This window comes from Eptatretus burgeri, chromosome 2 (genome assembly GCF_056783735.1).
Source record: "Eptatretus burgeri isolate ZD-2024b chromosome 2, Ebu_testis_v1, whole genome shotgun sequence".
NCBI classification, from domain to species: Eukaryota; Metazoa; Chordata; class Myxini; order Myxiniformes; family Myxinidae; genus Eptatretus; species Eptatretus burgeri.
This window is the reverse complement of record NC_140962.1, coordinates 119,607,557-119,635,236: the sequence shown is the minus strand read 5'-3', so window position 1 is coordinate 119,635,236 and position 27,680 is coordinate 119,607,557. Positions and strand designations below refer to the sequence as shown.

Genomic DNA, 27,680 nt, shown 5'->3' with positions numbered 1-27,680 from the left:
AACTCTCGACAAATAGTGCTTGTGCGGACGTTGCTTCCAGAGTCAGTTTGGAACTCGACAGTGAGTGTTGCAACCGAAAACAGACGATTTTTCCACGCAACATGCTTCCGCACTCGGCTGTCCCATTCTATGAGCTTATGTGGCCAACACTTCGCGGCTGAGCTGTTGTTGCTCCAAGACATTTCCACTTCACAATAACAGCACTTACAGTTGACCAGGACAGCTCGAGCAGGGCAGAAATTTGACAAATTGACGTGTTGGGAAAGTGGCATCTGATGACGGTGCCACGTTGAAAGTCACTGAGCACTTCAGTTTGGCCCATTCCACTGCCAATGTTTGTCTGTGGAGATTGTATGGCTGTGTGCTTCATTTTATCCATCTGTCCGCAATGGGTGTGGCTGAAATAGCCAAATCCACTCATTAGAAGGGGTGGCCGCATACTTTTGGCCATGTAGTGTACCTTTTGACCCTTGAGACTGCTGAGATCCCTCAACCTTTGAAGACATTTTTAGATCCCCAAGACCCAAAAGACCCTGAGGACCCAAAAGACTCAGAGGACCTCAAAGACTCAGGGAACACAAAAGACCCACAAGACTGCTAAGACCATGCAGACCTTTTAAGACTCAACTATAAATGGATGAGGTGTGTGTGTGTGTGTGTGTGTGTGTGTGTGTGTGTGTGTGTGTGTGTGTGTGTGTGTGTGTGTGTGTGTGTGTGTGTGTGTGTGTGTGTGTGTATATGAGGCATATTTTTTGTGGAGTTCTACTAGAGCGTTCTGATGTGGCATGTGACATTCCAAAATCATTGCCATGACCTCCTGACTTGATTAGGCCAATAAATGATAAAAAAAATCCGTTAGAATTCCCAAGTTTTAAATGCACGACATGTTACGGTAAATAGAGCAGCTGAATACGTCCTTCTACCATGGCATGGCATTCTAATTTTAAAATAAACAACAAAAACAATGATAACATTGTAACAAAGCAGACTCGACTGGTCAAAAGTTTTAGAACACCCCCATTTTTCCAGTTTTGACTGAAATTTAAACAGTTTAATGTTTCATTGCACTCTGAAATTAAAGCATAGAACAAATAAACAATTGCAGATAAAAAAGAAATCATGGAATCATTTTGTTGAACAAAATTTAATCTAAATTTTGACTCGTCAAAGTTGCCACCTTTTGTAAATATAACAGCCGAACATAGTCGTGGCATTCTTTCAACAATGGAAATCAAATATTGTTCAGAAAGTTCTTCCCAACACTGTTGCAGAAGTTCCCACAAATGTGTTGCACTTGTAGGTTGCTTTGCTTTCACCCTTCTGTCCAGTTCATCCCAAACCAGCTCAATGGGATTTAAGTCTGGAGACTGTGCTGGCCATTCCATGATTTGAAGCTGACCGTCTTGTTCTTTTCTTCTAAGGTAGTTCTGACATAGCCTGGATGTATGTCTTGGGTCATTATCTTGCTGTAGGATGAACCCCTGACCAACTAGGCGTAGACCAGAACGTATTGCATGGTGCTGAAAAATGCTGTGGTAGCCCTTTTGGTTCAGGGTGCCAGTCACTCTGTGTCAGTCGCCGACTCTGGATCCAGCAAAAGAGCCACAGATAATCAGGCGTCCTACTCCATGTTTGACAGTTGGTGTCACAAACTGAGGAACCATCCTTTCGCTTCCTCGACGGTGTACAAAAACCTTGCGTGATGAACTGAAGATTTCAAATTTTGATTCATCAGTCCAGAAGACCTTCTTGCAGTTTTCAGTAGTCCACTGGCGGTGCTTCATGGCCCAGGCAAGCCTCTTTTTCGTATTTTGCCATCTTAGAAATGGCTTTCTTACTGCCACTCGACCTGTCAAACCTGCAGCTCAAAGACTTCTCTTCACAGTTGAAACTGAGACTTCCTTACTTCAACCAGTGTTAATCTGTGCATGAAGCTGCTGTCCTGTGAGCCACCTATCACGCAAGCTGTTGACTCTCAGAAACTTGTCTTCTGATTGTATTGGGGCTTTGGGTCTGTCAGACCTCTTCCTGTCAGAGTTTCCTCCAGTTTCCAAGAGCCTTTTGATGGTGCAGGAAACTGTACTCACTGACACCTTGGCTTACTTTGCAATTTCTCTCAAGGAAAGACCTGCACTTTTAAGGGTGATAATGGTCTGTCTGTCTTCCTTTGTTAATTGTCTTTTTCTCGCAATTATGAAAGCAATATATGACTTCCTGCAGTGCAATATTGTGCAAATAATGCTTCAGAGGCTGTAGTAACAGTCTGTTCAAACACTGCTTTTATACAGACAGAGGGTTTGTAACTAATCAACAAAAGTGGGGACACCTGTAGGAATTGTTTGCATCAACTTTCAAGACTTAATTTACTTCCATTACTGCAGAAGAGCTGCAGTTGCTAACCCATTACTTGTTCCCTGAAAAGGGCCTTTTTAACAACTCTGAAATTTACATTTTTTTCAGTTTTTGGAAACCTAAACGTCTTTTTTTAACCTCTGGCAGTTTACCACTTATCTTTGTATCATTTCAGGTTATTCACTGGACTTGAACTGCTTAAATTTCAGTAAAAACTGGAAAAATGCGGGTGTGTATGTGTATGTGTATGTGTATGTGTATATATATACATATACATAAACATATATATATATATATATATATACATACATACGTTTACATACATACATATACATACCTATATATACATACATATATATGTAAATACATACATATATATATATATACATACATAGATATATACATACATATAAGTAAATATATATATATATATATATATATATATATATATATATACATACATACACACACACACACACACATATATATATATATATATATATATATATATATATATATATATATATATATATATATATATATATATATATATATATATATATATATATATATATATATATATATATATATATATTGTTGCGGATTCCGCGCCCGCCAGCGTGCGACGGCCACGTAACTCGAATCGCGGCACGTCGCCCACCGGACGGACAATCCAGTCGTGACCCTCTCGGACTAACGCCGGGAACCAGTCACGGGTGGACCTTTCGGTCTCACCGCGATCGAGCCAATCAGCCCCCGCGTGGGATAGGGTTGCTCGCCAAATTCGACCTACCTAAGTACCCACGCGGAGGGTAGACCGGGCGATCGCACCTCGCCGCAGGTCGACTTCGGACACGGGCCACTTAAGCGACCCGTTCCGTACTATCAGAATAACCGAGCGGTGTTATCGTCGACCTCGACGGTTCGATTAATTATCGGGCGTATTCAGCCCACTACCAACCCTTTACGTGAAGCAAGATGGGGATTCAATGGGAGAAAAAGACGAAGCGAAGCGGGAGAACAGTTCAACAATAAAGCACATTTATTCGCGGCACACGGGAAGCACACAAATACAATTCCACCAAATGCACACAAAAAAAAGAAAACACAATTCCATTTACACAAAAAGCAAATATAAAAGTGAGAACACAGTGCAGAGCTAATACCGACTACCGAGCACACGGCAACACTTATACAATTCTACTTCACAGACGGCGCCGACAACACATACCCAAAACCAAGGAAAGAATACCCTCAAGAATGAGGCGGGCCTGAGGCCGAGACCGGGTCGCGCCTACCCGTCTGGTGATGAGACGCGGAGCGGCGATGGCGCCTCACTCCGCGGGCCTCGCGGATAGTGCCTGGCAGGGGGTGGGAAAGGGGCCCCCTTGGTCGCACTATCTCAGCGTGGGGGGAAACAGGAGGGGGTTGCTGATGCTCGGGGTATAGAGGATCTTTATTATCCCTGGTGTGCGTCTCCACCTCGGCCAGGTCGCGCTGCCGGCCTTCCTCGGGCGTGCAGCTCCCGGCACCGTCGCGAGCACCCCCTCGTCTGCCTTCGCCGCTGCCGCCTCTCCGCCTCTGGACTCTCCACCCTGGACTCTTCTTTGGGCTCTCCTCGTTCGACTCTCTTCAGCTTCTCCAGCTACTGCAGGCTTCGGGCTCCAGACTTCCACACTCTTTGACTGACGAACACGGTCCTTTTATCCCCCCCCCCCCCGTAGCTTCGCCTTTGACCCCCTCCCTTTGACCTTTCACCTCGCTCCCCATTGGCCCGAGAAAAAGTGGGCGTGAAGGCTTTTTGATCCACAAATTTGCATATATCGATCGTTCTGGAGGCGGGGCCAAATCGCCCCTCGCTCACCGATTGGACGGCAAAAAGTGGGCGTGTGTCGTTTTTGATCCGTTTTTGAAGCACAAAATCCGTGATTTTGTACACGCTGTTCAACGTGCGCCCTGCACGAGTCCAACACCGGTACCCACAGCGGGGCAAGAACGGTGGCGATGCTACGGTTGCGAGGTGTGACGTGAAGGTCGTGGCGGTTGTGGTGAAGCGGTGTTGTGGTTGGTGGTTGATGTTGTGGTTGTGGTGGTAATCATGGCGGTTGGTCCAAAATAAAGATAGTAAAAGAAAAACGGCTATCCTGAAGAGTCGCAGCACGTATAAATGACATGTATTCCCACTAGACAACGGGTTTGGGCCTAACTACACATATACTTGCCGAGATACCTCACCTAAGGGACCTGAATGGTGGTTTGCGAATTTGGTAACCACAACAATATATATATATATATATATATATATATATATATATATATATATATATATATATATATATATATATGTATATACATATACGTATATATGTATATGACCTTCTTGTGTGTAATCCCTCTTATATGCACACAAAGCATCCATGACTTGGTGCCAAAGCATTTTTCAGGCGTCATGAGGGCAAGATCATGAATTTCCATTCTTTTTTCTTTATTTATGCTCTCCTGCTGGTGTCCTTGAAGTTGTGAAATCTATTATAAAAGGGTTGTCAGCCTTTCAATGCACTGCTTATTGTGACAGCTCTTCTGTCTGATTATGATCCTGTTATTTATACGAATGTTCACGTTCCACTCCACTGGAATGAATCAGATAAAAACAGAAACAATAAAATGCAAAAATAACGTGTCGGAAGTTTTTGCATGCGGCAACTGCCAACTCGAGAGTGTGGAATATATACGGTGTCCCTTTAAATATAACGGGCTCCCTTCGTCCCGCCCACTAAGTCGAGCCCCGCCCCGCGGGTGTCACGCTCCTCCTTCAGCGATCGCTCGTCAAAGGCGGGACGTGATCTCGCGCCGTGAACAGAGCTTTCTGAAAGAGGATAATGACCTGAGGCCCGAACGTTGTCCGCACTGTGAACGGAGGTACGTATGGACAAGAAAAGGATGGCAGCGCGTTCATTTGTCCGTCCAACAAGAGCCATTTCACTGTGGTGGTTTTTCTTCGTCTTGTTGCTTTGCAAGCGGACATTGAGCAGTGTTGATGTGTTTGTTGTAAAACTCGGGGTGACAACAATAATGATAAAAGGGAAACAGAACTGGAACCGGGAAGAGATGAGGGGATGCTGGTGGGGAGGAGGATGAAGATGCTGGCTGAGGAGGAAAGAGTGATGTGAGGTAAAGAGTGTGAGAGTGATGTGGGGTAAAGGGTGTGAGAGTGATGTGAGGTAAAGGGTGTGAGAGTGATGTGGGGTAAAGGGTGTGAGAGTGATGTGAGGTAAAGGGTGTGAGAGTGATGTGAGGTAAAGGGTGTGAGAGTGATGTGAGGTAAAGGGTGTGAGAGTGATGTGAGGTAAAGAGTGTGAGAGTGATGTGAGGTAAAGGGTGTGAGAGTGATGTGAGGTAAAGGGTGTGAGAGTGATGTGAGGTAAAGGGTGTGAGAGTGATGTGAGGTAAAGGGTGTGAGAGTGATGTGAGGTAAAGAGTGTGAGAGTGATGTGGGGTAAAGGGTGTGAGAGTGATGTGAGGTAAAGAGTGTGTGGTGTGGGGTAAAGGGTGTGAGAGTAAAGAGTGTGAGAGTGATGTGTGGTAAAGGGTGTGAGAGTGATGTGTGGTAAAGATTGTGAGAGTGATGTGAGGTAAAGAGTGTGAGAGTGATGTGAGGTAAAGAGTGTGAGAGTGATGTGAGGTAAAGGGTGTGAGAGTGATGTGAGGTAAAGGGTGTGAGAGTAAAGAGTGTGAGAGTGATGTGTGGTAAAGATTGTGAGAGTGATGTGTGGTAAAGATTGTGAGAGTGATGTGAGGTAAAGAGTGTGTGGTGTGGGGTAAAGGGTGTGAGAGTAAAGAGTGTGAGAGTGATGTGTGGTAAAGGGTGTGAGAGTGATGTGGGGTAAAGGGTGTGAGAGTGATGTGGGGTAAAGAGTGTGAGAGTGATGTGAGGTAAAGGGTGTGAGAGTGATGTGAGGTAAAGGGTGTGAGAGTGATGTGAGGTAAAGGGTGTGAGAGTGATGTTAGGTAAAGGCTGTGAGAGTGATGTGTGTTAAAAGGTTTGAGAGTGATGTGCGGTAAAGGGTGTGAGAGTGCCGTGAGGTAAAGGGCGTCAGAGTTATGTGGGCTATAGGGTCTGAGAGTGATGTGGGATAAAGAGTGTGAGAGTGATGTGAGGTAAAGGGTGTGAGAGTGATGTGAGGTAAAGGGTGTGAGAGTGATGTGGGGTAAAGGGTGTGAAAGTGATGTGGGGTAAAGAGTGTGAGAGTGATGTGGGGTAAAGAGTGTGAGAGTGATGTGAGGTAAAGAGTGTGAGAGTGATGTGAGGTAAAGAGTGTGAGAGTGATGTGGGGTAAAGGGTGTGAGAGTGATGTGATATGAGGTAAAGAGTGTGAGAGTGAAATGAGGTAAAGGGTGTGAGAGTGATGGGTAAAGAGTGTGGGGTAAAGAGTGTGAGAGTGTGGGGTAAAGGGTGTGAGAGTGATTTGAGGTAAAGAGTGTGAGTGGTGTGGGGTAAAGGGTGTGAGAGTGATGTGGGGTAAAGGGTGTGAGAGTGATGTGAGCTAAAGAGTTTGAGTGGTGTGGGGTAAAGGGTGTGAGAGTGATGTTGGGTAAAGAGTGTGAGAGTGATGCGAGGTAAAGAGTGTGAGAGTGATGTGAGGTAAATGGTGTGAGAGTGATGTGAGGTAAATGGTGTGAGAGTGATGTGAGGTAAAGAGTGTGAGAGTGATGTGGGGTAAAGGGTGTGAGAGTGATGGGTAAAGAGTGTGAGTGTGAGGTAGAGAGTGTGGGGTAGAGAGTGTGGGGTAAAGGGTGTGAAAGTGATCTGAGGTAAAGAGTGTGAGAGTGATGTGAGGTAAAGGGTGTGAGAGTGACATGAGGTAAAGAGTGTGAGAGTGATGTGGGGTAAAGGGTGTGAGAGTGATGTGAGGTAAAGAGTGTGAGTGGTGTGGGGTAAAGGGGGTGAGAGTAAAGAGTGTGAGTGATGTGTGGTAAAGATTGTGAGAGTGATGTGAGGTAAAGGGTGTGAGAGTGATGTGAGGTAAAGCGTGTGAGAGTGATGTGAGGTAAAGAGTGTGAGTGGTGTGGGGTAAAGGGTGTGAGAGTAAAGAGTGTGAGAGTGGTGTGGTAAAGGGTGTGAGAGTGATGTGTGGTAAAGATTGTGAGAGTGATGTGAGGTAAAGAGTGTGAGAGTGATGTGAGGTAAAGAGTGTGAGAGTGATGTGAGGTAAAGGGTGTGAGAGTGATGTGAGGTAAAGGGTGTGAGAGTAAAGAGTGTGAGAGTGATGTGTGGTAAAGATTGTGAGAGTGATGTGAGGTAAAGATTGTGAGAGTGATGTGAGGTAAAGAGTGTGTGGTGTGGGGTAAAGGGTGTGGGAGTAAAGAGTGTGAGAGTGATGTGTGGTAAAGGGTGTGAGAGTGATGTGGGGTAAAGGGTGTGAGAGTGATGTGGGGTAAAGAGTGTGAGAGTGATGTGAGGTAAAGGGTGTGAGAGTGATGTGAAGTAAAGGGTGTGAGAGTGATGTGAGGTAAAGGGTGTGAGAGTGATGTGAGGTAAAGGGTGTGAGAGTGATGTGAGGTAAAGGGTGTGAGAGTGATGTGCGGTAAAGGGTGTGAGAGTGATGTGAGGTAAAGGGTGTGAGAGTGATGTGGGGTAAAGGGACTGAGAGTGATGTGGGGTAAAGAGTGTGAGAGTGATGTGAGGTAAAGGGTGTGAGAGTGATGTGAGGTAAAGGGTGTGAGAGTGATGTGGGGTAAAGGGTGTGAAAGTGATGTGGGGTAAAGAGTGTGAGAGTGATGTGAGGTAAAGAGTGTGAGAGTGATGTGGGGTAAAGAGTGTGAGAGTGATGTGAGGTAAAGAGTGTGAGAGTGATGTGAGGTAAAGAGTGTGAGAGTGATGTGGGGTAAAGGGTGTGAGAGTGATGTGATATGAGGTAAAGAGTGTGAGAGTGAAATGAGGTAAAGGGTGTGAGAGTGATGGGTAAAGAGTGTGGGGTAAAGAGTGTGAGAGTGTGGGGTAAAGGGTGTGAGAGTGATTTGAGGTAAAGAGTGTGAGTGGTGTGGGGTAAAGGGTGTGAGAGTGATGTGGGGTAAAGGGTGTGAGAGTGATGTGAGCTAAAGAGTTTGAGTGGTGTGGGGTAAAGGGTGTGAGAGTGATGTTGGGTAAAGAGTGTGAGAGTGATGCGAGGTAAAGAGTGAGAGAGTGATGTGAGGAAAATGGTGAGAGAGTGATGTGAGGTAAATGGTGTGAGAGTGATGTGAGGTAAAGAGTGTGAGAGTGATGTGGGGTAAAGGGTGTGAGAGTGATGGGTAAAGAGTGTGAGTGTGAGGTAGAGAGTGTGGGGTAGAGAGTGTGGGGTAAAGGGTGTGAAAGTGATCTGAGGTAAAGAGTGTGAGAGTGATGTGAGGTAAAGGGTGTGAGAGTGACATGAGGTAAAGGGTGTGAGAGTGATGTGAGGTAAAGGGTGTGAGAGTGATGTGAGGTAAAGAGTGTGAGTGGTGTGGGGTAAAGGGTGTGAGAGTAAAGAGTGTGAGAGTGATGTGTGGTGAAGATTGTGAGAGTGATGTGTGGTAAAGATTGTGAGAGTGATGTGTGGTAAAGATTGTGAGAGTGACGTGAGGTAAAGAGTGTGAGAGTGATGTGGGGTAAAGGGTGTGAGAGTGATGTGAGGTAAAGGGTGTGAGAGTGATGTGAGGTAAAGGGTGTGAGAGTGATGTGAGGTAAAGGGTGTGAGAGTGATGTGAGGTAAAGGGTGTGAGAGTGATGTGGGGTAAAGGGTGTGAGAGTGATGTGGGGTAAAGAGTGTGAGAGTGATGTGGGGTAAAGAGTGTGAGAGTGATGTGAGGTAAAGAGTGTGAGAGTGATGTGAGGTAAAGAGTGTGAGAGTGATGTGGGGTAAAGGGTGTGAGAGTGATGTGATATGAGGTAAAGAGTGTGAGAGTGACATGAGGTAAAGAGTGTGAGAGTGATGGGTAAAGAGTGTGAGAGTGTGAGGTAGAGAGTGTGGGGTAAAGAGTGTGAGAGTGATGTGGGGTAAAGGGTGTGAGAGTGATGTGAGGTAAAGAGTGTGAGTGGTGTGGGGTAAAGGGTGTGAGAGTAAAGAGTGTGAGAGTGATGTGTGGTAAAGATTGTGAGAGTGATGTGAGGTAAAGAGTGTGAGAGTGATGTGAGGTAAATGGTGTGAGAGTGATGTGAGGTAAAGGGTGTGAGAGTGATGTGAGGTAAAGAGAGTGATGTGGGTTAAAGGGTGTGAGAGTGATGTGGGGTAAAGGGTGTGAGAGTGATGTGGGGTAAAGAGTGTGAGAGTGATGTGAGGTAAAGAGAGTGATGTGGGTTAAAGGGTGTGAGAGTGATGTGGGGTAAAGGGTGTGAGAGTGATGTGGGGTAAAGAGTGTGAGAGTGATGTGAGGTCAAGGGTGTGAGAGTGATGTGAGGTAAAGGGTGTGAGAGTGATGTGAGGTAAAGAGTGTGAGAGTGACTTGGGGTAAAGGGTGTGAGAGTGACGTGGGGTAAAGGGTGTGAGAGTGATGTGGGGTAAAGAGTGTGAGAGTGATGTGAGGTAAAGAGTGTGAGAGTGATGTGGGGTAAAGGGTGTGAGAGTGAAGTGTGGTAAAGGGTGTGAGAGTGATGTGGGGGAAAAGGGTGTGAGTGATGTGGGGAAAAGGGTGTGAAAGTGATGTGAGATAAAGTGTGTGAGAGTGATGTGAGGTAAAGAGTGTGAGAGTGATGTGAGGTAAAGGGTGTGAGAGTGATGTGAGGTAAAGGGTGTGAGTGTGATGTGAGGTAAAGGGTGTGAGAGCGATGTGAGGTAAAGGGTGTGAGTGTGACGTTAGGTAAAGGGTGTGAGAGTGACGAGGCGTAAAGCGTGTGAGAATGGTGTGGGGTAAAGAGTGTGAGAGTGATGTGAGGTAAAGCGTGTGAGAGTGATGTGAGGTAAAGGGTGTGAGAGTGATGTGAGGTAAAGGGTGTGAGAGTGATGTAGGGTAAAGAGTGTGAGAGTGATGTTAGGTAAAGAGTGTGAGAGTGATGTGGGGTAAAGAGTGTGAGAGTGATGTGAGGTAAAGAGTGTGAGAGTGATGTGAGAGTGAAGTGAGGTAAAGAGTGTGAGAGTGATGTGAGAGTGATGTGAGAGTGAAGTGGGGTAAAGAGTGTGAGAGGGATGTGAGGTAAAGAGAGTGATGTGGGTTAAAGGGTGTGAGAGTGATGTGGGGTAAAGGGTGTGAGAGTGATGTGAGGTGAAGAGTGTGAGAGTGATGTGAGAGTGAAGTGGGGTAAAGAGTGTGAGTGATGTGAGGTAAAGAGTGTGAGAGTGATGTGAGGTAAAGAGTGTGAGAGTGATGTGAGGTAGAGTGTGAGAGTGATGTGGGGTATATAGTGTGAGAGTGATGTGGGGTATATAGTGTGAGAGTGATGTGGGGTATATAGTGTGTGAGTGATGTGGGGTATATAGTGTGAGAGTGATGTGGGGTATATAGTGTGAGTGATGTGAGGTAAAGAGTGCGAGAGTGATGTGGGGTAAAGGGTGTGAGAGTGATGTGGGGTAAAGGGTGTGAGAGTGATGTGAGGTAAAGAGTGCAAGAGTGATGTGTGGTAAGAGTGTGAGAGTGAGTAGAGTGTGAGAGTGAAGTGGGGTGAAGGTGAAGTGGGGTAAAGAGTGAGAGTGATGTGGGGTAAAGAGTTGGAGAGTAAAGTAGGGTAAAGAGAACGAATTATGTGGGCCAAAAGGAGGGAGAGTTCGAGCTGGGTAGACATGAGATGTCGTGAAGGTGAGGTAGATCGGGTGAGAATGAGGTGGCACAGTGCTTGGGATGGTGGATCAGTGGTTGGGGGGGGGAGGGATTGGGTGAGAAACAGGGCATTTGCAGTCAGACTGAGGAGTTGGAGTGAGTATGCAGATGAGTAGAATCCGAGTGACTTGTTACTTGAAGTCGAATGAAGATTGTGGATTAGAAGGAAGTTCTATATCGAGGAAGATGAGAATTAGGGGGTGAGACAAAGATGATGATGAATGTGGGGGGTAAAAAGAAGAAGAAGATGAATAATAATTATAAGAAAAGCATGAGTTGCTAGTTGTAGAGTTGCACAGCAAAAGCATGAGTTGCACAGAAGAGGGAGGAGGTTTCCCCACCCCAAAGGTTATCCCTTATTTATAAAGATTTCAGAGAGAGAATGATGGGGGTGTTTGGGAGAAGGGTGGGGGTTATTATCTTTCCTTTTAATCAATGTGCCATCCCAAAGACATTTATATTTTATTTTCGAATATCGTAGTACCATGGAATATTTACTGCTCACAAGGGAATGTATTTGAGATGACTAATAACCCCACTGGGAAGAACGAAGGCAGCCATAGATGTGAATCAAACCCACACCATTGTTTTTACACCAGAGAGGCTTTAAATACTTCACCATTGATCTGGTCTGTGGACAAGACAAATAGAGTTTCTTCTTTTCGTTATTTGTTTTTGTTACCCCGTTGGTCTTCACTCTCCACTCCTTGTTTCTTTCTAAATGCCCTCATTTTTGCCATAAACGCTCCTCATTTATTTTTCTTTGTTTCATCTCGTTTATTTATTAAAACTGTGCTAACCACCCACTCTAGGAAGCAAGGAGAACTGATGTCAGGTGTTAACCCTTTGTCAGAGCAAGAGAGGATGGTTAATTCCAGAAACTTCAGCTTCTTGCTTCAACCTCAATCAATGTCTTTGTTTCGTCGGGCACCAGATGTCCTCTTTTTTTTCACAGACATGTCCTCCTTTTTCACAGACATGTCCTTTTCGGTTCTTAAATCCGGTTCTTAAATCCGTCTGGCGGGGTTTTTTAAAAACTAAAAATGTCTGGGACTTTGGCTCTTTTTTTTTTTTTTCTTCTTGTTTTTTTTTTTTCTTTTGCATTTTCAAATGGATTAATTTTAAGATTTGGGATACTTTTCATCTTGTTGTAAAAGTGCAAACAATTTTTGTATGTTTTCTTATGGTGATAAAATTCAGTTATGTAATGTTTGGATGAAGACAGTTTCATACAAGTCTGCTACTTCATCATGGCATGGCATAAATGTGTGTGTGTGTGTCTTAGAGACACCAGTGTCCAGTGGCATGCTCCATCTGCGAGTCGGTGTCTTTTATGAGTCCGTACCATATGATTTTTCTTCAAGAGCTCTTTATTTGACATTTTATTTTACTACCCCCAAACAATGCCAAAACAAAAGTACAAATTCACTCCAGAACTAAAGACAAAATTCCTGTGTTTTCAAAGTGGTCGAGAAGAATGGGAAGCTGAGCGCTTGGTATGTAGAGCTGGTACATACGTCACTGTGGCAAATAAAGGTATTATTGATTTACAATCTCATGTGGAGTCGGACAAGCACAATGTTTCCAGAAATAATTCAGTATTTCGAATGTAAGAATGGTGGTTCACAGTCAAAATTAATTGAGGTCCGGAACACATTTAATAAGACTGCCGATACGATTGCTTAATATGTAAAGGAAACTCTCTTTTCAAGTGTCGCCCCTTTTGTCGGAGCATCCCCTTTTTTTCGGATCGTCCCCCTTTTTTGTCGGAGCATCCCCCCATTCTTTCCGGAGCGCCCCCCATTCTTTCCGGAGCGCCCCCCATTCTTTCCGGAGCGCCCCCCATTCTTTCCGGAGCGCCCCCAATTCTTTCCGGAGCGCCCCCATTCTTTCCGGAGCGCCCCCATTCTTTCCGGAGCGCCCCCATTCTTTCCGGAGCGCCCCCATTCTTTCCGGAGCGCCCCCATTCTTTCCGGAGCGCCCCCAATCTTTCCGGAGCGCCCCCAATCTTTCCGGAGCGCCCCCATTCTTTCCGGAGCGCCCCCATTCTTTCCGGAGCGCCCCCATTCTTTCCGGAGCGCCCCCCATTCTTTCCGGAGCGCCCCCCATTCTTTCCGGAGCGCCCCCATTCTTTCCGGAGCGCCCCCATTCTTTCCGGAGCGCCCCCCATTCTTTCCGGAGCGCCCCCCATTCTTTCCGGAGCGCCCCCATTCTTTCCGGAGCGCCCCCATTCTTTCCGGAGCGCCCCCATTCTTTCCGGAGCGCCCCCATTCTTTCCGGAGCGCCCCCATTCTTTCCGGAGCGCCCCCCATTCTTTCCGGAGCGCCCCCCATTCTTTCCGGAGCGCCCCCCATTCTTTCCGGCGCGCCCCCAATTCTTTCCGGAGCGCCCCCAATTCTTTCCGGAGCGCCCCCAATTCTTTCCGGGGCGCCCCCATTCTTTCCGGAGCGCCCCCATTCTTTCCGGGGCGCTCCCCTTCTTTCCGGAGCGCCCCATTCTTTCCGGAGCGCCCCCATTCTTTCCGGAGCGCCCCCATTCTTTCCGGAGCGCCCCCATTCTTTCCGGAGCGCCCCCATTCTTTCCGGAGCGCCCCCATTCTTTCCGGAGCGCCCCCATTCTTTCCGGAGCGCCCCCCATTCTTTCCGGAGCGCCCCCCATTCTTTCCGGAGCGCCCCCCATTCTTTCCGGAGCGCCCCCATTCTTTCCGGATCGCCCCGCTTCTTTTTTTTCCGGAGCGCCCGCCTTCTTTTTTTTTCCAGAGCGCCCGCCTTCTTTTTTTTCCGGAGCGTCCGCCTTCCTTTTTTTCCGGAGCGTGGCCTTTAAAAATAAAAAATGTGGGGGGGGGGGGAGCGTCCCCCTTTTTCTTTTGCTTTTTTGGAGCGTCCCCCCTTTTCTTTTTCTTATTTGGAGCGTCCCCCCTTTTTTCAGTGCATCCCTTTCCATCGTGTCCTCTTTTATTTTATTTTATTTTATTTTTTTCTTCTCATTTTTAGTTTTCACTGCGTCCTCTTTTTTGTAACTTCAAGTACTGTAACCCTACTGTTGAGTCCAGCCATTGATATTGTTTTTCTTCTATTTGTCTGCTGATACAGATCGACACCTGCTGGACTGGTTATTAATTCTTGTTACTTACGAAATCTAAAGATTTCGTAAGTATATTGATGACTTCCATCCTCTGTTTGTGTGTTTGTGTGTTTGTGTGTTTGTTTGTAGGCACGATAACTCGAGAATGGAAGAAGCTACCAATGTAAAATTACACCACATGATTCAGGAGGGTGATGGCTTGCGTTTATTAGATTTTGGTCAAAATCGGTCAAAGGTCAAGGTCACAGTGAGGTCAAACATTCGATTTTTGATAGTTTTGTACAGAATCATCGTAGAAACTTCTGGTTTGTTTCACTACCTTCTCAAGAGACAGCTTTTATTAGACAAGGTCAGAGGTCAAGTTGACGATTTCGTAAGTACCAGTCTATGACTGCTTGTTTTTCTGTTTGTCTGTTTGTCGCCTACAGGTCACAATTTTAAACTGATCTTCACGAAACTTCACCACATGGTAGAGTTTGGCGTACGGAAGAAGCCTATTGTTTTTGAGGTCAAAAGGTCAAAAGTTCAACATAGACCAAAGGTCAACAACTTAGGGGAGATTTCTAAAATCCTAAATTTTCATCTGATTGATGTGAAATTTGAAGAAGATTTTTTTTCAGGTCACTGAATTCAACCAGCAAATTATTTTTGAGGTCAACATTGACCAAAAGGTCAACATAGGCCCAAGGTCAACAACTAAGGTGGTATTTCTAAAATCTCAATTTTCATCCGATTTACTTGAAATTTGAAGAGGATTTTCATTTCAGGTCACTGAATTCAACCACCAATTATTTTGGAGGTCCTCTTAGGCTAAAAGGTCAACATAGGCCAAAATTCTAAAATTGTCAATTTTCATCCGATTCACTTGAAATTTGAAGAGGAGTTGGATGTTTGGTCATTTAATTCAACCAGAAATAATTTTTAAGGTCATATTTCTTTCATGAATTTTGCAAGTATCGTGCTCTGCACAAAGTCTTCTTTTTTTTTTGCTTATTTGTTAATTTATTTGTTTATTTACTTCCACACTCCCCCACTCCCCCATGTGCAGTGAAGGTGTTTGAATGATTACACCCAGAGTAGAAAACCTCAGTATGCCAGAATATCCAGGTGAGCATCTCCAGCACTTTTGTAAAATTGTATTTGTGCTTCACCTCCCACCCACCCCCCCCAACCCTTCCCCATCCGCTGCTCCTTTATTTTGCTTTCCCTCACATGTGACAATGGATGTAGTGGTGTCAGTTGTTGCTTCATACGCCAAAATGGGAGCTTCAGTGCGTCATTAAGAAACATTTTTGTCACTGAGAATTAATTCTAAATAAACAGATGTGCAGGGGAACCCAGGTAGGGTTTGAAATGGCAAAGGGCTTACCTTGTGTAGCTTTTCTTGGTTGATTTATGCAGCTTTCATTGGCGAGAAGAGCATTGGAGTGAATTTATTTGAAAATCCCAGCCACTTGAGGTAATTGATTCGGGGAGAGCTGATACTTTATTCCCTCCAATTATGGGAAAGAGACATGTTGGGCCTTTTTATTTATATGTTCACTGCTATTGGAATTGCATGTTGTGTGTGCTTGGGAGCCTCAATTGCGCATGTGTCTGTCTTCACTCTTGCTGATGTCAGGTCAGGCCAGGTATGGGAGCATGCCCCAGAGCAGCTTGTCACTGCATCCACATCCACTCCAGGGGCCTCTGTCTGGCCATCCCTCAGGCAGATGCCTGGACCATCCCCATCTCCTTGAGATGCTGATCAACCTGCTGCAACCACGAGGAACGTGGTCGGCCCATTGGCCTCCTCCACTCACGAGACTCCCTCGCTGAGAGAATCTGGTGAGTAGGAAAGCGAGACACATGTCCAAACAGCCGCAGCGGATGCTCACGGACTATGCAGGGAACAAATCTCATTTGAGTCTCTCTCAGCAACCACTCGTTGGACACAAAGTCTGACCAGCGATAGCCAAGGATGCTTCGAAGAGACCTGGTACCAAAGGAATGAAGTCTGCGTCTCAGATCCCTGGTCAGAGTCCAAGTCTGACATCCATAGAGCAAGACTGGAAGCCCCAAAGACCTGAAGACTCGGACTTTAGTCCTCCTGCACAGGTACCGACAGCGCCATGCCCCCATGATCCAGTGACTTCCCAGGCCCAGCCCAGACGTCTGTAGACCTCTGGCTCACAGCCAGCAGAGACATGAATATCACTGAATATCAGTGAATCTCTCCATGACGTCAACATCCTCACCACAAACAGGTACAGACAGGATAGCAGCAGTCAGGATCTCATTGAAACCCTGGATCTTAGTTTTGACCCAGGAAACCCATAATCCCACCAGTTCTGACTCCTCATTCAGCACCTCGAGGGCCCCCAAAAGGATATCTAGAATCTCCGCAAAGATGACTGCATCATCCTGGAAATGAAGGTCAGAGATCTTGACATTCCCAAACGATGCACTGCAGCTTGATCTCTCCGATATCCTCCACAGAATCCATTCCATACAAGTGCTGAAAAGTATGGGGGCCAGTACACACCCCTGACAAACTCCAGTAACAACTGGAAATAAGTCAGAGATGGTACTATCACATCTCACAGCACTCTCAGTACCAGAATATAGTTCAGCCATCAGATCAATCAGTTTTGGTGGCATCCCACGAAGACCAAGAATCTCCAGAGGGCATCCTGATTCACTGAATCAATTGATTTACAGAGATCAACATAGGCTGCAAACAGCCTCTGCCGAAACTCTCGTCTGCGTTCGGTGAGGACCCGAAGAGCAAGGATACGGTCAATCGTTGACCTCTTTGGTGTAAAGCCTGACTGCTCTGGATGCTGGTGCTCAAGCAGATGGTGGTGAACCCCATCGAGAATTATCCGAGCAAAGACCTTGCCCGGCACTGAGAGCAGCATCACTCCTCGGAGGTTGTTGCATTCTTGCCGATCACCCTTCCCTTTCCAGAGAGGGGCAACAAGGCCCCTCTTCCAATCAGTTGGGATGATGCCTGTGTACCAGGCAGATGCACAGAACTGCACGCAACGACACGAGTGCAGCATTTCCACCATCCTTGAGAAGTTCAGCATGGATGCCACAGATCCCTGGAGCTTTATCCCATTTCAAACAGTTCACCGCAACCTGTGTTTCCACAACCGAAGGTGGACCACAGTTGATTGGAGGGTCAGCAATAGGGATGGTAACACTCCTGACGTCCAACTCGACAGCTGGTGGATCAGCCTGGTATAACCGGCCAAGCGGGCATTCTCTTTGGACTCTTCTGTCAAGAGCCTACCACCCTCTGCTCTATCTGCAGTATACCGAGGGACGGGCTTGGAAGAACGCAATGTGCGAATTCCCCTGTAAGCAGGACGAGAATCACTTGACCACAGGTGATGCTCTACTCCCTCACAGAATCCTCACACATAGGCCTTCTTGTCCACCCTTAATACACGTACAGTTTTACGCCTCAGCTCCCTGCACAGTTCGACTCTGCCATTCAGCCTCGCCCTGTGACTCTGGGCAATGGTATCCAGTGTCCCTTGAGAGACAAAATTCTTCTTTGCCCTCTGGTGAGCCAAGACATCTACCGGCAACATCAAGGACGGTGGTCTTGAAGGCACGACACAACTTTTCAGGAACCCCCAAAGCACCCAGACCCCCCAAATCTCCACTCAGGCTGTTCGCAAACTCCTCAGCTACCCTCTCATCCTTGAGCTTGCCAACATCCAGCCAAGGCTGGGATGGTACCATTGTCCTGGATTTAAGGTGAATCTTAAGAGTTGCTACCACAAGCCTGTGGTCAGTATTGAGGAACTGAGCACTCCGGTAGACCCTGCAGTTCTGGATCATCCTCCAGTGACCATCAATGAGCACATGGTCAATTTTCTTTGCCACACCGCCAGCGTTGGAGTACCAAGTCCAACGACAAACTTGTGGGCGCTGAAACCATGAACCAGCCACCCGAAGTCCATGACTTCTTGCTAAGTCAAGGAACTTAGTGCTGTTCTGGTTCACAGTTTCAGACCCATGGGGACCAACACACATCTCATAACCATTCCAATCAGTTCCAGTCGATGTATTGAAATCCCCCAAGACTAGAAGAGTATCTTGACTTGGGCACTGATCAACCACAGACTCGAGCGTGGCATAGAATGCATCCTTCACGGTGAGATCACTCGCCTCAGTCGGAGCATATACAGAGACCAGGGAAATGACACCCAAGGAGTGACGAATCCTCAATCTCATAATACGCTCGTTGACCGGTGTTACCTCAATTATCATTGGGGTCAGCTTATTGGACACAGCTATAGCAACTCCTTGGGAATGCTAATCATCAGAGCGACCTGACCAATAGTAGGTGTAACCACCCGCCATGATCTCGCCACAATCTGGTCTCCGAACCGTAGAGAGTGCTGCAATTCCGATGTCCAAACGTTTGAGCTCAGATGATAACAGAGACAGGTGATCATCCTCTCTTTGGGACAGGATATTCCAGGCACCCACCTGAAGGGACCGCCTCATGTTAACCCTCGGATACCTCCGTCTGGTGGACGACACCTCAGCACCACCCTGACATACTCTCCCACAATCTGACCTGGGAATGTTACCCCGTGGTTTCCCTCCTATCATTAAAGATTGGGGGTCCCGGAGGCTTTGCCCCAATCCCGTCATCCGGTGAGCAGCTCTTCAAAGGGAAGCTGCACAGGAGGTACTCCCATGGAGTGGGTTTTCAGATGTTTTTTATGCTTCTGGAATGTTTTGCGGAATGAAGGGTTTTACGGTGGCCTGAGTGCAAATCCTGCCACCAACCTCTTAATAAGAAGTAACCCAACTGCAGGAGGACGTCCGCAAACACAGTCGGGCACTAGATATGGATGGCTGTTGGCTCACAAGGAGCTCTTCTGCCCTCTGCCCTTTGTTGCTGATGACTCACCAAAAAGTGATGAAACTGGTGGGTGGCTGAGGGGGACATGCATCATTGGGATTCTCAAGTATGTACTATTTGTGAATGTCTCGAGTTGTATCGGAACCCAAGTAGGGTTTGAAACAACAAAGGGCTTTCTTGATTGACTTATGCAGCTTTTTTGGCTCGAAGAGAATGGGATATATATATATATATCCACATTATATAGCAGGAGTGTCTGTCTGTCCCTGAACTACTCCCTCAGTTTTGGTGCTTGTCCAGCCAAACCTTCTGTGGAACATTTTGGGGTCCCAGCTGTTGTCCCAGGGTGCTGGGAGGTTTCATAAATAGCTCAATATAATTATGATTTTGATTTTCGATCCATACAAAGCTGTTTCTGGTCTGGATGTAATGTCAGAATGGCGTTTATCTTTGTTTCCCTCACGAGTGTTTGTGATGTAGTATTTTGTGGCCTTTATGGTATAGTATTAATTTCTGATTGGAATGATGCTGTTTTGAATGAAAATGTAGAGATATTGAGTTTAAAGGAGAATCAGGAAATTATACGAGGGTTTCCACCGGTGACACTCGTAGATTCAGCATTTGCAGATTTGCCATGACATCATTGAAATGCTGTTGGACCCCGGTATTCGCGGATTTGCTATTCGCAGCCCCCGCATATTCGCGGTTTGTATAATGTGACCTGCTTTGACATTCACGACCCTGCATATTCGTGGTTTTTCATGGAATTAGCCATGCACATTAAACGGTTATAAAACATATCTTCCACGAGCCACGCTATAAACAAGCTGTCTATATATTGTGGTGGACTCGTACGCATAAATATATCTTCCACCAGGCACTTTGTAGCCGAGCTGCCGAAGATGTTTCCTTCCCTCCCGCCAGTTGCACAACTAAAATGTAAAATGTTACCATGGACCCTTGAATCGGTAATTAAAATGCTTTACAGAATCTATTATGAGATAAGCTCAGGAATATGTCCCCCCCCCCCCACACACAAGTTACACAATTAAAATGTTTCACCACATCTGACACCTGCTGAGTGAAATCTGACTTTCGATCTGATCTGACATCTATCTACACCCCGAACCGCTCATCTTCTGCTACCTCGGGTAGCACGCCTTCACAATTCGTGACAGTTGCTGACAAACAGGCCATAAACTAGGTGGAAGCAGGCTCATTAACCCGTCTGGTGCACAATCAAGTTGGCCTTGGCCGTTGTTGGACATTCTTCTCCTATGAGCCTCGTTGCCATTAATGTGGGTGAATTTGTGAAAGGCATGTCTTTTCTCCTTTAGGAATGGGGTATGGTGATTACGTGTGAAATCATTGTGTAAATTTCTCCTTATTGGTCAAAAGGGAGGGGGGGGGGGAGGATGTAGAAGAAATAGAATTAATTATATTCCTGTATTCTCAATTATATTCACTTGCTGCTTTTAGTTGTTTTAACTTACTACGACTGCTTTTAACAGTATAAAATAAGGTGTTAATTTTGTACTGGAATCAAATTGACTGTCAAGAAGATCTCCTTTTACAGTGTTTTGATTTCCATAGTGATGTAGGTTAATACACAAACAAGATAAAATTGTATCTTACTAAATCTTATGTGCTTTTTCTCACTGAAATATAAATTATATATCTCTTCTTCTTTCGGCTGCTCCCTTTCGGGGTTGCCACAGCGGATCATCCGTATGATCCGCATAGTGATTTGGCACATGTTTTACGCCGGATGCCCTTCCTGACGCAACCCTGGTCGCCTCTTACGACACAGTGATATGGTACACCTATTTTAACCAGGGTATACACCGGCGCAGTATACTGGTACTCATTTCGCCGACCTCGGAAGGATGACAGGCTGAGTCAACCCCCTGGTGTATTAATTCAGTGGCCCAACGGGGCTTGAACTCAGTACCTTTTGGATCCCAAGCCGCTGCCCTAACCACTGCGCCAACACCAGGTGTGTGTATGTGTGTATATATATGTATGTGTATGTATGTATATATGTATATATATATATATATATATATATAAATATATATATATATATATATATATATATATATATATATATATATCTCCAATGTGTATATATATATATATATATATATATATCTCCAATGTGTATATATATATATATATATATATATATATATATATCTCCAATGTATATATATATATATATATATCTCCAATGTATATATATATATATATATATATATATATATATATATATATATATATATATATATATCTCCAATGTTTAAATAAAACTACCGAGCTGCTAAAGAGAACTCATTGCTGGCACCTCATTGTCTCGCAAAAAATAATCCATCCGGTCTCTGTGTTTTGTCCGAACCATGTTATCACGCTCTCCTCAAGGCTGAACTGGTATTTACATTACTTCATGCTTGTTAGCCCTCCCTTGTCTTTTCCTGTCCAGAATAGTATAAAGACTGTCCATAATTGCTGTGTGCATTTTGGGCAGAAAGAGGATCATGTTTGTTATTGCTGGTCTTGTATATCCTTCTTTCCCATGCGCATGTTTGTTACAAGGAAATTACGTGCAGGATGAGGCCATTCGGCCCATCATGCTTGCACCACACCAATACCAGATTTAATAAATCCATCAATACCCCTTCCCTTTGTGTGCAGCCTTTTTGGCTGCTGGTTGCATCATTGGTTTGGGGTGCAGATATGCTGCTGATGCAGTGCCCCTATTACTAGTACACTGATACTCATTTCACCAACCTCAGAAGGATGACAGGCTGAGTCAACCCTCTGGTGTTAATTCAGCAGCCAAGGGGGATTGAACTTGGGACGCTAGGATCCTAAGCCACCACCCTAACCGCTAAGCCAATACCAGGCTAATTTATATTTGATGTCGTCGTCGTTGTCGTCTGTATTTGATCTTTGCTGTTAATAAATGGTTACAGACTCCGAAAGAGAAGACCAGAATTTCTTCCACAGAGAGTAACATGAAGCGTATGAGTGAATAAATTAATAAAATTAAGGAGGGAATAACGGGAACTGTGGTTACGAATTGATGGAGTAGGGAAAATAGAAGAGGGTAAAACCCAGGCTGTCCGAATGGAGGAAAAGTTGGAAGGAGAAATTGAGTCAACAAATAAAAGAATTGACAAAGTAAATGAGGACCTGGATGGCTATCACACCTGTGTGGATGCCGGGATGCGTCAGCGGATAGAGGAGTGGTGTGTTCATCTCCAGGGTGGCGGTTTGGCTGAGGAGGTGAAAGAGTTGGAAACCCATGTAACAGAACAAGAGCGGGTGTTAGTTGTTTAAAAAAAAAATTAACTGAGGAAAGGATGGATGAGATATTACAGGAGTGGCTGAACACTTGGGACAATGCCATCGAGGCAGAGGTGGTGGAACCAAAAGTTTCTGTTATTCTCAGAGGTGACATTGATGGTTCTGTTAAGACCATGCTTGGGCCGATTGACTCGTACAAAGCCAATGGTGAAGTTAAACTGAACTTGCTGCACTCTGGCATTGGGGATGTTACTGAAAATGGCCGAGCAGATTTGGCTGAGCCAATGTTTGAACGTTTGGAGAACATGTAGTAGAGGAGAGCAACAGTAATGTTGACATGTCAAATATCAAACAGGTGGCTGATCTTGAAACAATCAAAAGTGAGCTAGTTGATGTAAACTCTGGAGAGAGAATTGCCAAATTTGAAAAAGTGCAAGGTGATTTAACAGTCACAGATGGACCTCAAGAGGAAGAGCAGGATGCTTGTCAAATGTACAAGTGGGAAAGCGATGTTTTTGAAAGGAATTTACTGAACCAATCCCATAGTTCAGATCTAGATAATAGTTCTAAAGGTCAATTACTCACCGTTTCTGAACCTTGTGGAAGTGATGCCAAGGTAGTAAGCTATGACGAGTCTCATGCTTCTCACTGTTGTAATGTAGATGGTACAGCTGTCATTGAGAGTGTATCTATAGAAATGTTTTGTGATGTGTGTACAATAGGGAATGAGACATTGGAGTTGTGAAGGTGCTGGGTGAGGAATGTGATCTTCCTGAAGCATTGCTTCCTGAACTTGGCACTTACAAGAAGTCAAATCTTGAATTTTATTTTGTTGGGCCAATGTTGTAACAGTCCCAAGAAGGATGTATTGAGGAAGAAAGTTGCAGCAACTGTAACTTCATGTTAGTTGAGCAAGTGGCTCATCTTGAATCAAACCAAAGCTAGTCAAGTGCAAGCTTTGAAGATAAAATGCCCCCACTTGGTGTGAATGTAGAGGATTCTAGTGATTAAGATGATGCTCATCGTTTTTAATTGGATGAAGTTGCAGTTGCTGATGTACCCCAGGAATCCTTTCCAGATGTCAGTCCTATAGATTCATCAGCAAATAATATTGAGGGGAAACAGCTGGATGAATTGCATGACGATGGTGAATTGCCAAATACTGGACTTTTTTGGCAGAGACAACTGTGCTGAACTTTATGAAGGACTTTGTCAGTCTTCTTTCGATCCAGTGGTTGAGAAGAATACTCCAGAAATTGTACCACTTAAGAAGGAGTTTGAAGTTGAGGAATGCATAATGGGGCATGAACCATTGGATGGTGATTATTGGGTTGGAGGCAAGAAAGAAATGGATGAGGAAGATGACCTTTCTAAAGAATATATCTGAAATGAATACTTGCCAAGAAGAAAATCAGGAAACAAATTTGGCAGAGCCCTTGGTTCTTTCTTTGGCTGATGGATATGCCCAAAATGGAATGGTATACCACCATGAACGCCAGCCTTTGGTGGCTGGCCCTATCATACCAACTGGGCCACCAGTTGAGATGGTTAGCAGATATAGGCCACATACCTCATAACACGCACGACTGATTGTGACAGTGTCGTTGAGTCTGGTCAGTTTTGGATTTCTTGTGGGCTAATTTTTGCGATTCGCCCTGCCCACTCATCAGTTGTGCTCCCAAAAAGTCGGGTTCCAGTTCCAAAGGACAGCGATGGCGTTGGCATCAACCATAGTGGCTGTTTGCCTGGCTTTTGTCTCATGGATGGTGGAGTACGGTTGCCAGCGTCCATGCGTACCTGGGAATTATTGTCGTCATGCCGGTTGTCATTCTGCCGGGCATGGCTTTGTTCCACCCTCATTCTGGTGCATCCAAGAGATACAATTTTGACTGGGTCCACTGGGATGTGGAAATGTCTGTCTGGATTTTAGCTGTGGCCCCAGTTTTTCTGGGGGTGGATGTGAGAACTTTGGGTCTACCAGATCCTGGAAGTGGATGAGAGAACTTTGGGTCCACCAGATATTGGAGGAGGATGCAGGCTTCTGGGAGTGGATGAGAGACACTTGGGTCCACCAGATCCTGGATGGGGGTGCAGGCATCGGTCCTGCTGCCTCTCACAAGAAACCTTACAGACACAGTTCCTGTGGCTGGCCTGGTTCTCTGGCAACTCCTCATCGAGGTTGTGCTTGAAGTCTCCAACTGCACCCAAATATTAGCCAGGTTGGTCTCCAAGATTTTGGAATAACAGGCAAATAACAAAAAAGGAAAAAAAGTATGGCATCCAGGGAGATTGAAATAATGAATCCACAGGGGTGGATTGGAAGGGTGTGGGGGAATCTAGGAGTGGTGGATGACACTCTTGGACCTGAGAAACCTGCAACAACCTGCACTTAGGGTAAGGTGCCTTGATGCTTACTGTCTCAAGTGTTCAGTTTTGCTAAAAATTGGGACATGGGTAGTTAGGATGGGAGTGGGTGAGAGTGACCCAATGGTCAGTAAGTGGATTGGTTTGGAAACCAGAATTGTCTTCTTGTGTTGGTGTCTGTTATGTGTCAAGAATTGAGTTGTGTTTGGAGAATGAATGGGGATTACATCATGTATGCAGGCCATGGCATTGTAGGAACACAATCACCATTTTTGCATTGCAGTGTTTGAGAATTGAATGGCAGCGGAGGAGGCAATGACATGTTTGATTTTGTGGGTTCGATCTGTGACCTTTTGTCACAGATTTTGTCAGGTCAGGTTCGATCTGTGACCTGCTACAGGTACCATGTAAACCTGTACTAACCTGTTCCATGGTCGGGTTGTCGGCGACTAAACCGTTTCCCCCACCAGGTTTTCTGGAGAGGGGGGTGTTTGGATATGGACACCCAGCAGGATTAAAAACAAAACCTGTCAAAGGGCGGAGGAGCTCCTTGTGAGCCAACGGCCATCCATATCTAGTGCCCAACTGTGTCTGCGGACGTCCTCCTGCAGTTGTCACTTCTTATTAGGAGGTTGGTGGCAGGATTTGCACTCCGGCCACCGTAAAACCCTTCATTCCGCAAAACGCAAAAACGCAAAAAAATCTGAAAACCCACTCCGTGGGAGTACCTCCTGTGCAGCTTCCCTTCGCAGGGCAGCTCACCGGATGACGGGATTGGGGCAAAGCCTTCGGGACCCCCAATCTTTGATGATAGGAGGGAAACCACGGGGTAACATCCCTGGGTCAGATTGCGGGAGAGTGTGTCGGAGTGGTGCTGAGGTGTCGTCCACCAGACGGCGGTCTCCTTGGGTTAACCTGAAGCGGTCCCTTCGGGTGGGTGCCTGGAATGTCCTATTCCTAAGAGAGGATGATCACCTGTCTCTGTTATCATCTGAGCTCAAGCGTTTGGACATCGGGATTGCAGCTCTCTCTGAGGTCCGGAGACCGGATTGCGGCGAGATAATGGTGGGTGGTTAACCTACTATTGGTCTGGTCGCTTTGATGGTTACCATACCCAAGGAGTTGCTGTAGCTGTGTCCAATAAGCTGACCCCAATGATAATTGAGGTAACACCGGTCAACGAGCGTATTATGAGATTAAGGATTCGTCACTCCTTAGGTGTCATTTCCCTGGTCTCTGTTTATGCTCCGACTGAGGCGAGTGATCTCACCGTGAAGGATGCATTCTACGCTACACTCGAGTCTGTGGTTGATCAGTGCCCCAGACGAGATACACTTCTAGTCTTGGGGGATTTCAATGCATCGACTGGAACTGATAGGGATGGTTATGAGGTGTGTGTTGGTCCCCATGGGTCAGGAACTATGAACCAGAATAGCACTAAGTTCCTTGACTTAGGGTGGCTGGTTCATGGTTTCAGCGCCCACAAGCTCATCGCTGGACTTGGTATTCCAACGCTGGCAGTGTGGCAAAGGAGATTGACCATGTCCTCATTGACGGTCGTTGGAGGATGATCCAGAACTGCAGGGTCTACCAGAGTGCTCAGTTCCTCAATACTGACCACAGGCTTGTTGTAGCAACTCTAAAGCTGCACCTTAAATCCTGGAGAATGGTACTATCCCAGCCTAGGCTGGATGTTGCCAAGCTCAGGGATGAGAGAGTAGCTGAGGAGTTTGCGAACAGGCTGAGTGGACACTTGGGGGGGTCTGGGTGCTTTGGGGGGTCCTGAAGAGTTGTGGAGCGCCTTCAAGACCACCGTCCTTGATGTTGCCGGTGGATGTCTTGGAACTCACCGCAGGGCAAAGAAGAATTTTGTCTCTCAAGGGACACTGGATACCATTGACCAGAGTCGCAGGGCCAGGCTGAATGGCAGAGCTGAGCTGTTCAGAGAGCTGAGGCGTAAAACTGTACGTGCACTGAGGGTGGACAAGGAGGCCTATATGCGAGGAATCTGTGAGGGGGGTAGAGCATCACCTGTGGACAGGTGATTCTCGTCCCGCTTACAGGGGAATTCGCGCATTACGTTCATCCAAGCCCATCCCTCGGAGCACTGCAGTTCGAGCAGAGAGTGGTAGGCTCTTGACAGAGGTGTCTGAAGTGAAGGCCCGCTGGGCCGGTTACTTTGAGCGGTTGTACCAGGCTGATCCCCCAGCTGTCGAGTTGGACGTCAAGGGTGTTACAATCCCTGTTGCTGACCCACGAATCAACTGTGGTCCACCTTCGCTTGTGGAAACACGGGCTGCGGTGAACCAGTTGAAACGGGGCAAAGCTCCAGGGATTTATGGCATCCATGCCGAACTTCTCAAGGCTGGTGGAAATGCTGCTCTCGTGTCGTTGCATGCAGTTTTGTGCTCTGCCTGGAACACAGGCATCATCCCAACTGACTGGAAGAGGGGCCTTGTTGTCCCTCTCTGGAAAGGGAAGGGTGATCGCCAAGACTGCAACAACTACCGAGGGGTGACGCTGCTCTCAGTGCCGGGCAAGGTCTTTGCTCGGATAATTCTTGATAGGGTTCGCCACCATCTGCTTAAGCACCAGCGTCCAGAGCAGTCAGGCTTTACACCAAAGAGGTCAACGATTGACCGTATCCTTGCCCTTCGTGTCCTCACCGAACGCAGACGAGAGTTTCGGCAGGGGCTGCTTGCAGCCTATGTTGATCTCTGTAAAGCGTTCGATTCAGTGAATCGGGATGTCCTCTGGAGGATTCTTGGTCTTCGTGGGGTGCCACCAAAACTGATCGATCTGATGTCTGAACTCTACTCTGGTACTGAGAGTGCTGTGAAGTGTGGTGGTCCCACCTCTGACTTATTTCCAGTTGTTACTGGAGTTCGTCAGGGATGTGTACTTGCCCCCACACTTTTCAGCACTTGTATGGACT

General features: G+C 46.1%; 1 protein-coding gene across 6 annotated transcripts in view; it reads left to right on the top strand.

Moving 5' to 3' along the window:
• Positions 1-5,133: 5,133 nt before the first annotated feature.
• Positions 5,134-27,680, top strand: part of LOC147032942 (multiple PDZ domain protein-like) — a 239,163-nt gene continuing 216,616 nt past the window's right edge. For 5 of the 6 annotated variants that reach the window (XM_085870979.1, XM_085870976.1, XM_085870977.1 and 2 more), the window contains exons 1-2: positions 5,134-5,271; positions 15,254-15,312. In XM_085870979.1, coding sequence (XP_085727105.1) covers positions 15,267-15,312 — 46 coding nt within the window. In that variant the 5' untranslated portion in view covers positions 5,134-5,271; positions 15,254-15,266. The remainder of the gene's footprint in view (positions 5,272-15,253; positions 15,313-27,680) is intronic. The other variant, XM_085870975.1, reaches the window with a different exon arrangement.